General features: G+C 41.8%; 1 protein-coding gene across 1 annotated transcript in view; it reads right to left on the bottom strand.

Moving 5' to 3' along the window:
• The window catches only part of UNC80 (unc-80 homolog, NALCN channel complex subunit), a 341,822-nt gene that overhangs the window by 212,075 nt on the left and 116,610 nt on the right, over positions 1-13,137 (bottom strand). Inside the window, exons 23-24 of the mRNA XM_061607866.1 lie at positions 12,474-12,686; positions 5,012-5,147 (exon numbers count right to left, since the gene is read on the bottom strand). Coding sequence (XP_061463850.1) covers positions 5,012-5,147; positions 12,474-12,686 — 349 coding nt within the window. The remainder of the gene's footprint in view (positions 1-5,011; positions 5,148-12,473; positions 12,687-13,137) is intronic.

Genomic DNA, 13,137 nt, shown 5'->3' with positions numbered 1-13,137 from the left:
TGTAAAATCAGACTGATTACAATATGCTGCTACTTTAGCAATGACTCTAGTTGTTGGAAAAAAGAGGATGTATGGGGGAGGAGGAGGGGAGAATAGAGGGAAGGAGGAAGGGGGAGAGGGGAGCTGAAGGAGGGTGAAAGAGGGAATTGGAAGGCAACGGGGGAGGGGCAAAAGGGAGGTGATGGGAGGCAGGAGGAGGGCAGGTTTGATCATTTGCATACTTTTCGAGTTCAATGGAATTTACTCCCTTGCAATTATGCTTAAGATAGGCAAAAATGACCATGGGGGAGGGGAAGGAGGGAAAGGGGAGGGGGAGGGGGAGGAGGAGGAAGAGGAACGAGGGAATTAAAAGGGGATGGGGGAAGGGAAGGGAGAAGGATGGGGTGGGAAGGGGAAGAGGGAGGGGATAGGAGGGAGGAGGGGCAAGTTTGATCATTTGCATGCTTTTTGAGTTCAGTGGGATTTACTGTGCAATCATGCTTAGGATAGGAGAAACTGACCTGGGGGAGGGGCAGGGAGGGGAAGGATGGAGAAAGGGGGAGGGGAGGGGGAGGAGATTGGATGGGTGGGCACTGGGCAGAGGGGAAGCCCCTTTCCTTTCCAAAATGAAAACATTGTGAACAGTATCATTGCTTTTCAGGGTTCCCCCCACTTTTTATTCTACAGCAGGCACATGTAGCCTCCCACCCAAATTTAAACCAAAGCTGTCCCTGGCCACATCCACACCAGACCTTCATTTCACTTTAGACAGTCATGGTTTCTCCCGGGGAGTCCTGGGGTGTGTGGTTGGTGGAGGGTGCTGAGAGTTGCTAAGAGATGCCCTGTTCCCCTCATAGAGCTTAAATCAGAGCAGCTGACTGTTAAACCACTGTGGCCACTGGAGCTCTGTCAGGGGAATAGGAGTCTCATCTCAACGCCTTTCGTGGGCTGTGCTTCCTGGGATTCTTTGGGGGAGGCCATGACTGTCTCAGGTGAGATGAAGATCTGGTGTGGGTGTGGCCCCCTGATTAGGCAAGCCCAGCAGCTGTGAATCTGGCTTTTAGAACATTGACAGTTGATTCTTACTGAGTATGCCCAGTGTTATCACTGAGTTCAATGCTAAATTTCTTAAATTAATTAAAAATCAGCCAGGCATTTTTAAAACTTTTAAACTGCAGAAGATGAAGGTCAGAGAATGGGGCAAGGTCAGTAATAGAATTACAGGTACTCTTGAACATGGCTGATTTTTAATTAATTTCAACAAATGATGAGAACTCTGACAGAAAAAAGTCCAAAAGGGGTCTGCTGTTTCTCTCTCTCTTTGGACTTTGAATTCTCAATTTTCTCTGACTGTTTTGTGTATCGCCATGGAGAAGAGAAGACTGAGGGGAGATATGACAGCACTCTTCAAGTACATGAAAGGTTGTCACATAGAGGGCCGGGATCTCTTCTCGATCGTCCCAGAGTGCAGGACACAGAATAATGGGCTCATGTTGCAGGAAACCAGATTTCGACTGGACATCAGGAAAAACTTCCTAACTGTTACAGCCATATGACAATGGAATCAATTTCCTAGAGAGGTAGTGGGCTCTCCGACACTGGAGGCATTCAAGAGGCAGTTGGACAGCCATCTGTCAGGAATGCTTTGATTTGGATTCCTGCATTGCGCAGGGGGTTGGACTTGATGGCCTTATAGGCCCCTTCCAACTCTACTATTCTATGATTCTATGATTCAGCCTGCTATGTTTAAACCACTTTATTTAAGGCAAGGTGTTCACAATCAATTAAAAACATAGAGCACACCTAGAATTTTGCTAGAATATATTTCACCTCCCACTGTTTTATCTTGTGCAAACTGAGACACTTCTGAGGTCCACTGGAGACTATTTTGCAGAAGTCAGTGCCATTATTCCACAATTATGTTTGGAGTTTTTTTAGTATAAATTTTGCAAAGTGTTGCTGTACTTCACATATTCATAGAAACAAAAGCAAAAGAAAATGATTTCCTATAGAGAACTTCACTAAAATTGCAAAGTAAATCAGACATATTTAAAGTGACCATCTGAACTATATCAACTGTCTTAATAATGTTGCTTCCTCCCGGCTAAAACAAGATCAGCACAGGACATATCTTCTTTCTATTATTTGGGCTGATTACAGGTGTTGCCACCACTCACCATATGCTCAGAGGCACATGTTACCAAATTCTTCCAAGCTACACAGCAAGTGGATTGGACTGTGAAAGACCAACCCAAATTGTGTTTGCATTTTGACAACTTTGTAGGGCAGTACAATATCTCAGAGAGGAGTTCAGGTCTCCTGCTCCCCTGGTGCATTCACTATAGCTTCCCAATTTCCCTGCTTTGTAAAGTTTCGTAGAAATATCTGTGAGCTATAGGTACATTCTTAAACCGCAGGGTTTTTTTGCCTATTAGTGAATTTCCCTGCTTTTTAATCTGGGAGGTAAGAAATGGGATCCTGTGCAGGTTTGCTGAGAATGGATTGATCATTTGCATGCTTATTGAGTTAAGTGGGATTTACACACACACACCAGGCAATCATGCTTAGGATAGGTGAAACTGACCACAGGGGATGGGGAAGGGGGGGGAGGAGGGAGGGGTGGAAAGGCAGAGGGGAGGACTGGGATGGGAGCAGGCAGGAGGGGGAGGGGAGAAGAAGGACAGATGTGGTCGTTTGCATGTTTATTGAGTTTAGTGGGATTTACTCCCGTGCAATCATGCTTAGGATAGGTAAAACTGACGGGGGGGGAGGGACGGAGGGCTGGAGTGGGCAGGGAAGGCGGAAGATTGGAAGAGGGGAGGAGAAAGGGAGAGGAAAGGGGAAGGAGACAAAAGGCAGGTCTGATCATTGGTATGATTATTGAGTTGAATCGGATATACTCCTATGCAATCATGATTAGGATAGGTAAAACTGACCAGGCTGGGCCTGCCAACCAAGACGTCTTCTGTATCTTTCACAGTTGGGCAGGGGGAAGGGACAATTCTACCTTGTGGTTTTTCCCATTACAATGTTGCAAGAACACCGGCACTTGGCTGACTTTCTCTTCTCCTAAAGATACAGGATCAGTCTCAGGCCCTGAACCCGGCAACCCTACCTCCCACCCAAATTTAAAACAAAGCTGTCCCTGGCCACATCCACACCAGGCCTCTATTACACTTTGGACAATCATTATTTATTTATCTATTTATTTAGTGTATTTATATACCGCCCCATAGCCGAAGCTCTCTGGGCGGTTTACAATAACTAAAAACATTAAAAACAAATATACAAATTTAAAAACACATCTTTTAAAAACAATTTAAAACAATTTATCATGGCTTCTCTCAAAGCCATGGCTCAAAGCCAATCATGGCTTCTCTCAAAGAATCCTGGGAAGTGTAGTTAGTGAAGGGTGCTGAGAGTTGCTAGGAGACGCCCTGTTTCTCTCACAGACCTTTAATCAGAGTGGCTGACTGTTAAACCATTCTCTCAGGGGAATAGGAGTCTCCTCTCAGCACTCTTCACAAATTACACTTCCCAGGATTCGTTGAGGGAAGCCATGACTGTCTCAAGTGAAATCAAATCTGCTGTGGGTGTGGCCCTCTTATTAGCCAAGCCCAGCAGCTGTGAGGCTTTTAGAACACTGACAGTTGGTCCTTACTGAGCATGCCCCGCGTTATTATAGGCTTCCAGCCAAAATTTCTTAAATTAATTAAAAATCAACCAGGCATTTTTTTAACTTTTAAACTGCAGTAGATGAAGGTCAGAGTATGGGGCAAGGTCAGTATTAGGATTACAGGTACTCTGTGAACATGGCTGGTTTTTAATGAATTTCAACAGATTATGAGAACTCACAGAAAAAAGTCCAAAAGGGCTCTGAGTTTTTTTCTCTCTTTTTAGACTTTGAACTCTCGATTCTCTCTGACTGTTTTGTGTATCGCCATGAAAATTGACAGGGTTGTTAAGCAAGCATTTCTGAGTTCAGGACTATAAGTTATGTAAGGTTTTGTTTTGAAATGAGCTTATGGGAAGCCTCAGAATGGCATGGGGGGATATTTTCCATTTAACATTGCGGAATGTGAAAAATCCCCGCTGACTATAGTATACGGCCACTCTCGTGGCTGTATAAAAACATGGCTAGTGTTTTTGAAAGGTGGAACATCCAAACAACCTAACAAGGAATCCTCCAAAACTTACAGAGATCAATCAATATTATTCATAGTCCAACAAGGAAGAAGCACATCCCAATCAGAGTTGGACACATGAAGCTGTCTTATATTGAGACAGACCACTAGTCCATTCTATACCAGTATTTTGTACTCCTGGGGTGGGGAAACTAGGATCCTCCAGATATCATTGAACTACAACTCCCATAATCCCTGGCCGTTGGCTGTGCTGGATCAGGTTGATAGGAGTTGGAGTTCTACAACATTTGTAGGGCCACAGGTTCCCCATCCCTGGTGTACTCTGACTGGCAGCAAGTCTCCAAGGTCTCAGGCAAAGAAAATCTTTCCAACCCCTGCCATGTGAGACCCTTTTAACTAGTGATTCCAGAAACTAAATCTCAGACTTTCGTCATGCAAAGCACATGTACTACCATGGTCCCTCACACACAGAGGTCCCTCACACACAGAGCCAATGAGGACTCAGATGTGTATCTGTATCCAACATAGTAATGCTTATCCAGATCCCAGTGAACTTGCTAGGAGCAATATTTGGGCTTGCAAAAGCGAATCCTATTTTCTATTCAATGTAACTAGCTGCACTTGACTAAAGCTTCATCAAGAGTGGTTCATGCAGTAGAATATATCACATCTGCCTGTTCTGTGGATCCTATTCCTTTTTGCTGCTTCTAACACTACAGGATGCATTACATCTACTCACAGATAGATAAGAGGGACAGGAAGGTAAGTGTGGAATACAGTTGGGTGGAAAGGGAATGAAAGAGAGAAAATTAAAAAAAAGAATTAAGTGTTCCTAAAGCAGAGATTCTTACAAGCGGGGGTTCTTGTAGTAAAGGGAGTCTCCTTACTGTCATCTAAAAAGTCTTCTTCCTCATCCTCCTTTCTCAGCCTCCGTTTGGTCTCCTCATCATAAATGAGGCCCAAAAGGTTGGCAGGGCTCTCACTCTCACTATGGCAGAGTTCATTGAGACGGACGCCAATTGCCTGCAGAGAGAAACAAAAGAAGGAAAATAACAAAGTGTTACAAAGGTATCTTAGGGCAGTAAGGTTTTGCTAGATAGCTGGAGGTCTCAAACAAAGAATATGACAAGCACAGTTGAAAGAATTAGATTGAAAGTAGGATGTTTGCAAATTAATCCCGAGCTGAGATGGGATGTCGTGAAGGTTTGGGGGGCTTGTTCGAAGTGAAATGAGATCTGTGCGGGGCTGCATGAGTTGAAGCAGGGAACGGTGAAGCACTTACAGAACAATCCTGAGTATAGGAAGCCGGCAGAACTTACACCAGCTTAAATTAAGCCAGTGTCACTAGCTATTGCAAGCTGAGCCAGCCTGAGTCTGGTGGAAGGAAAACAAGCCTTTAAAATAGATTTTGACTGGACTTTCCCAGGAGGATCCCTCCGCCTGTGTAGCTCTGAGACGGGCTCCCGTCTTAGATGAAACTTTTTCAGCTATAAATTCAGTCAGAAGGGTCTTTTCTGACTGGGGATAATTTCTTCCGGATAAGGAAGATTTACCACATAGCTTTGTCGTGACTGTGGGAGTCTGGAATTCGTCAGAATTGTCTGCGAAAGAAAGGCTTCCAGCTGCTCAGACGGAGCGAGGATTTCTATGCTAGCTCAGCTGAATAAGTGACCCGTTTTTTTTTCTTTAAAGAACAACGGACTAACAGGCAAGCATCCTTCTGTCTATGCTTATCATTTTCTTATCTATATAGCTAAAGAGATTTGTCAAAGTAACAGCAATTAAGATAACCTAGGTGAGTTAAGACTTTCCTTCTTTACTCACGGAACTAAGGGGGAAGAAAACAAAAATAGCCTATCTTTCTTTTATTGCAAAAAGCTGATATGGAAAATAGCATTTTAAAGATTACAACGGATGAGGGATTTCTGATTGGAATCTTTTTGATTTATAAGGCTTTTGTGTAATATATGCATGGGACTATTTTTCCTGATCTACTTTTTTTTTGACGAATCTGCTCATTCTCTCTGCTACTAGTTATTTGGACGCTGTGAACTAAAGCTGTTTTTACACTTCTGGGCATATAAGAGATAAGGGCTGTCTAGCGTGTGACGTCAGTTGGTTGGAAAGATTAACTCCTTTGTAACTGGATAAAGAAATAAACTGCTCTTTGCTTGGGACATTGAAAATTGAAGGAGTTTTGTTCCTTTGGCTTTAAGAATGACAATTAAGAAGATCATGGACGTACAAGGGACTTTATCTTTAGACATGTTTCAGAAAATAATGAATGAGATTAAGTCAATAAAAGAAGAACTGAGAAATAATAGACAAGCGTGGAAAATTGAATTTCATGAAATGAGACAGGAGCTGAAAGAAATTCAGGATTCTACGAGAAAGGAGAATAAAGATAGATCTGGAAAACCAAAAAAAGATGAAAGAGAAATTAAAGGCAAGATTCAAACTTTGGAGATTGGCTTAAATATGGACATGAAAAAAGATTTGGATTTCCTGGCTTTGACGGATCCTGGAGACAAATATTATAGTTTGGAATTCAGCGCTGTCCCTGAAGGAATTGAAGAGATTGGAGATAAAGATATTATCGGTTCAAAAAAATTCCTGGACTGGAAGGATTTGATGGAACTTGAAATGGAGAAAGTTAACAGAATTAATCCGTTTTGTGTCAATGGAAAAATCTTCAAGAGATGTACTAGTGCAGCAATACTTCAGTGATACGTTCGGAATTCATGGCAAGAAAATATATGTGATGGAGGAAATTCCTATCAGACTTTTATTATATGACTATGACAGCAAGATTTTTGGATGCGTGGAGATGGAAGATGGAAGATGGACCTAATACGGATAAAGACAGAAGAGCAATTTGAAATTACTGGACTTAGTAGACTTGATGAGTTGGATTAATTGACATGTCTATTTAGGGGGAAAAAATGATTGATATATATGTCAAGGATTGGAAACTTCTCTTTGACTTTTTGTGGAAGATTAAAATGATATGATGTTAATGAGATTTGAAACCAATTAAGATAACCACTGGAGGAAGGTGATTTTATAATCTATTAAGAGATAGGTTTGTTATATATTATAGATTTATAACTGAACTATGACAAATCGGAAGTCAATATTTTTATATTTTTTTCTCTTCTTTTCTTTTTTTTATTGTATTAGTTATTGATTTGTGTTTTTTTCTTTTTGTATTGTTTTGGTTTTGAAAATTTGAATAAAAATTAATTGAAAAAATAAAAAATAAAATAGATGTTGACTTACACCACCCTTTTTGCCACCTTAAGTTCCACCAGCAGACCTAGTTCCAGGTTTCTGGATAGATTACTGCAATGAGCTGTATGTGGGGCCGCCCTTGAGATTGGTCCAGAAGCTGCAGCTCCTGTGAAATGCAGCTGCTCATTGGGGCAGGATATAGCCAACACATCACTCTGCTGCTGAAAGAATTGCACCAGGCTAAGGCCCCATCCCTTTCAAAGAAAACAAATCTTTGCCAATATTGCAACCCCCTCTTGTAAAATAAAAATACAAAATTTTGATTTATTTTAATTTGTTCGGGTAAATTTACCTATTTTGTAGGCCTCAGCTTCTAAGAATTTATGCTGGTTTGGTATGTTAATGATAGGCAGATTATATGAATAATAGCATATAAAAGCCTGGGATCTTCCACATAGTGTACTGAGAAATAATTCTCATTTTTCACTGTTTCTGTTAACTTCCCTACTGTAATGTTTTCACAGGCAAAAAAGTGTGTGTCAGGGGGTTGTGTCCATCCTTTCCTGTCATTGGCAAAGATCTTTGAAAAAAAGCACTTCAAATAAACATTTCAATTCTCCACCAGGTTTTTCTACTCACATAGGAAGCTGCCTTATACTAAGTCAGATCATTGGTCCATCTAGTCCAGTACTGTCTACATTGACTGCCAGCAGCTCTCCAGAGTTTCAGGAGTTTCTCTCCTACCTGGAGATGCTATAGGACACTGAACCTGAGGGACCTTCTGCATGCAAAGCAGATGCTGCAATGGCCCTTTCCCTGCACTTACAACTCACTCAAGTGTGCTGAGATATTAACAGGCATTCTAGAATCAATCTTAGAACCCTTTATTGCCACGTGGGAATATTATTATTGCCACAAGGGAAAGCCAAGGACAGAATAGTAGATGAAAGGCTGCCCTCTTTAACAAATACTATTTCAAAAAAGTTAAAATTCCGTTTCTCAAAAAAAAAAAAGCATTCACAATAATTCAGCTGCAATTCACCTATATGTTAAGAAGTGTGTATAGTGTACAAAAATGACACTAAAGGATACTTATGCATCACAGGGCTTAAAATAAAACTTTCAGATACTGTAAACCCCTATAAACACAGATGCAACACAATACTCCAGCATGCCTCAGTTAATCAGAAACCCTCATAAAAATGTCTAGTAAGAGGAATCACCTTTGTCATGTAGCGCAAAATAAACACACAGCACTGGTGGAGATTTAATGCTATTAGTACTACTAATTGAAAAAGGGGCCTTTCTAGGGACAAACTATTAGTCTGAATAACTATTAGTGTTACCATCAGGCATTACAAATGTACAAGTTTCCAAGTTAAAGAGACACATGATAGCTAGGACCTCCTGCCAGACCTGGTTTCAAATCTCTGCTTAGCCATGATGCTTACAGGGTCACCTTGGACCAGTAATTGTCTCTAACCTACCTCACAGGGGTGTTGAGAGGATAAAATGGGTAGAGGAAGAACCATCCTTATAAAAAGAGCAGGATATCAATGAAAATACTAATAGGAGCTTCCCAGCAAAAACTGCCGCCCTGAGCTCCTGCTGGGAGGAAGGGCGGGATATAAATCAAATCAATCAATAAATAAAACTGGGTGGTGGGGAGGTGAGGGGGGGGAAAGAGGGAATTCATATAGAAAAGCCCCAGTAGAGGCCTGACCAATGGAACCTTGCCTGTAAAAGGAGAGGGAAGGTCTTAACATGTGTGCACATGCACACATACACAGCCACTATCAGATCAGTGGGGCAACAGGAACCAGGGTGTGTGGAGACAATCACTGTTATGTAGTTAAGGCTGCAATCCAATGCACACTTACCAGGGAGTAAGTCCCATTGAACCCAAATGAGATTACTTCTGAGTAGACATTATTGGATTACAGCCTAAGAAAACCAGGAAATCCTTCTTACCTTCCTTCCAAACTCCACTTCTCACTCTTTGGCTACAATTCTAACTACATTTACCTGGGAAGAAGCCCTTCTGAATTCAACAGGGATTACTTCTGAGTAGATGTTAGAACAGAGATGGTTTTTCAGCAGCTGTCTCCCCTCAGCATTGCCTCGCTTCTGCTGCTACAGGACAGTAAGGTCTGCCCCTTCCATGCCTGAAACTCTGGACCGGCTGGGGCAGCCCCAAGCAACCAGCCTGCCACTTGTCTTTACACAGCAGTAGCACAGCTGAATAGGACAGACCTTATTGCTGTGGAGCTGGCTGGGGCTTGCCTGTGCCGTTACTTCCTTCCCCTGCTGCTGGCCTGCGCTCATTCCAGGAGGGCCCCCTGGGGCCTTAAGTGAGATCCTGGGCCCTTGGGCCAGTGCCCAACCTGGCCACGTGCTAGCGCCAGGCCTGTCCACCAGGTTGCCAGGTCTTGTGACTGTGCTGAAAGAGGTTGGTATAGGTGTAAGCCTCTTCTTGCCCTGTTACGTCCCCAACATGTCCCTAGAACACCCCTTTTTGGAGACATATGCCAGCTTAAGGTCCAGTTGAGCCAGCTATGTATCACAGAGAGAGAGAGAAGGCTGCTGAACAATTCATCAGCAGTAGAGCTCATATAATACAGATCTAGAGAAGTAGGCTGCAATTCTGTGTAGATACAGATGCATAAATCCAACCGACTCAAAGGGACTTGCACACAACTAACTACCCAAACCTGTGGCTTTACAATACAGGTCTGACGTCAGTTTGTTGTCTACAAGAAAGTCAGAATGAAGAGCAATATTCAAAATGGCTTGAAAAGCAGAAGATTTTGATCCATGATGAGATAATTATGCCAGCATAGTCCCGTCTTGAGTCCCGGCTCAACAAGGGCAGCCCAAGATCTGCCTGTTCCAAACTAACTTAGCAGATCCTGGGTTTGGATTGCGGTGTTAGTGGTGCCTCAGCGACTCAGACATCTAAAACGGTGCAAATGAGCGTCTACTAAAAATGAAACCATGGGTGGTATCCAGCTAACATGTCCTGTCAGTGCAAGGATTCCCACTTGTGCAATGGGATTCCCCTCTCTGCTCCCACCCTGTGCCCTGCACTCTCTCCAAATCTGCTCCAGAGAGTTGGAGGAACCCCTAGAACCAACTTAGGGGGAATGTGTGGGGAGGAGGGGGGAAGTCCCTTTGTGCAAACAGAAATCCTTGTGCTGACAGGATCTTGACTTACTGCTGTGCTGGATACAACCAAAATCCTCTAAACTTATTGCATATGTTTTTGTGTTTTTGCTTAATTTTTTATATAATTACTTATAAGGCTCAGTACAGTCTAGAGTACAAATAATGACTGTTAATCCACTCCAGAATCTCTATAATTGTAAAAACATTAAACAATAATACATTCTCATTTTTGTGGGTTACATCATCAAAAGAAATGTTTACAGAAATAAATAATGATGCAACTTCAAATTTGTATGGTATTTGTTCCAATAATTTACAAAGGAAGTCCTTTAGTCCAATAATACTACAGGATTACCTTTTCCCTGTCTTATCCAAATCAGACTTGAGAGTTTGTCCATACCAGCAATGTCCAAGCATATGAATTTCCATTCCCAAATTGAGGGACTGATTTGTGCTTTCTATTTCCTTGCCCAGGCTATTTTTGCAGCCATCATGAGATTAGAAACCATTAGCTTTAACTTCCTTTATGACTGACATGTTTAGCTTAGCTTATATCAGTTGGAATAGTTTTACCAATGGTCTCCAAGCCCAGCGCTTTGGAGGAGGGACTTATATCTCTAAGCTTAAGAAAGCTGCCAGGATGGGAAGAGAGAGGGTGGAGGGAGAACTCTGTTGTTGTGACTGAAAGATTAAGCTTGCAATCAGAGGGAATGATTTTACCTGGAAAACAAATCCCTTTTAGTTCTTCTCACTCTACAATCATGTTTAGCCCCAAATTACTTTTATTTATTTGTCTACAATTTTGCAGGTTTCTTACTACAGGCACCTCTCTCATGCCTGCAATTTTCAGACCAATTGCCCACAAAACCCTAGGGGAGATTCTTCTGAAATGTGGCAGGATCCATGCCCTCAGAAGGAGTGGCCTTACCTGCAAAATTTCATTCAAAACCGGAAATGAAAAATGAGAAACTGAAGCCAAAATTGACAGATTATCCATCCCTACAGTGAACTGAATAAAGTAAAGTCTAACTGTACCAAGACATGAAAACCAGAATCTTCCTCTCTGGCAAGCAAGCTTTATACGTATGGGAATGGCTTTTTAAAAAATTTAATGAGGGAATGGAGTTCAAACATGCAGTGTGCTTAGTCCTTTTCTCATTAGTTAAACAAAATACTGAATGCATATTCTTCTCCCTTTGATCCTTATCTCCATCTTCTCCTATTTCTCCATTGGCCTGTCCTATCGTTAGGGAGAATTAGGAAGCCATCTCAGGCTGTGGATGCAGAGAGATGGTGGCAGCTCCCCCACCCAGTCATTCACCCTGATGGCAATCTCCTCAGCGTTACTATCCTCTCCAGCTGGCACCAATGACACTTGCTGCTGGTCTGGACTGGGTGACTCTCACTTAGTTCTCCCAATGCATCACAGGCGCAACTGAGTAAAGGCTCTGAGAGGCAAAGTGGCAGTCAATTCAGGAGGCATACAGCAGCAAGCACTACATATGTGCAAGTATTGCTCTGCTCATGAGATGGAGGCTGGCCAAGGATACCTTTTGAAAGTGGCTACTCGCTTTCAGGTTTTGTACCTGTTTCCTGATTAAGCTGTAGATTGGTCTAAAAAGCAACATGGAATGTTCAGAAATGCTTTTGGGATAGAAGGTGTTTAGGATTGGGCTTTACAAGGCTTGTTTTATTTTTTTATATTATTATTTGTATTTTTTAAATTGTTTTTAGATTTTTAAGTGCCTTTTACAGTTTTAAGGTTGTGCATAGTTTAATTGTATTTTAATTGTATGTTTTTCTATGTTTTTAACTACATGTAGTTCTATTTGTAAGCTGCCCTGAGTTCCAGTTAGGAAAAAGGGCAGGGTAAAAATAAAGTTTCAATCAATCAATCAATACAAATGCTTCTGAAGAATGTTTACAAGAGTGAGAGAAGGAAGTGGAACTTACATCTCCCCACTGGTAGAAGAGCTTAGCTGCATTCCATTGTAACTTCTGGTTACGCTTGTTCCCCACTATTGGGGAGCGCCCACGGGAAAGGCCCTTTTTAGTGATGTTCACATGGTGTCCCTTCATCCATTCTGGCCAGTTGCCACGGTTGCAGCGGTGAACAAAGCGAGCACATTCCAGGAAAAGGGCTGCTCTAGCCGCTACTGGTGCCTCCTAGAATGTGTTGTCAAAATGTCATTAACAATTACAAATCTATATATTTAGGATATATACATATATATCTCCTAAAATAACATAGTGCCAACTGACATACTCAGCGTGACAGGACTTTAATTTTGTGCATAATAACTCTGCTATAAGGCCAAACAAAGAATGTAATAGTTACAGTTCCTAAGTATGTATATATTTATTTATTCAGAGAAAAATAGATAAGTACTATTATTACATGTACTGATTTTGCTTGCCTAGGAGCAAGTATCCACTGACATGTAACTTGCACATCTACAGCCAGGTTACCAATACCCCAAGTAGATTAATAAGGTAGCTGAAGACAAGACAGCTTTCTTTTATTCCTACTAAAAATATTTAAACAGAGTACCCTTGATCTTCAGGCAGTGCAATTTCTTTAAGTCTAGAGCCTCCAGGACCAAACGTTTCAAAGAAA

This window comes from Rhineura floridana, chromosome 2 (assembly GCF_030035675.1).
Source record: "Rhineura floridana isolate rRhiFlo1 chromosome 2, rRhiFlo1.hap2, whole genome shotgun sequence".
Taxonomy (NCBI): Eukaryota; Metazoa; Chordata; class Lepidosauria; order Squamata; family Rhineuridae; genus Rhineura; species Rhineura floridana.
Note: the sequence above shows the minus strand (reverse complement) of the source record. Positions and strands in the feature narration are given on the sequence as shown.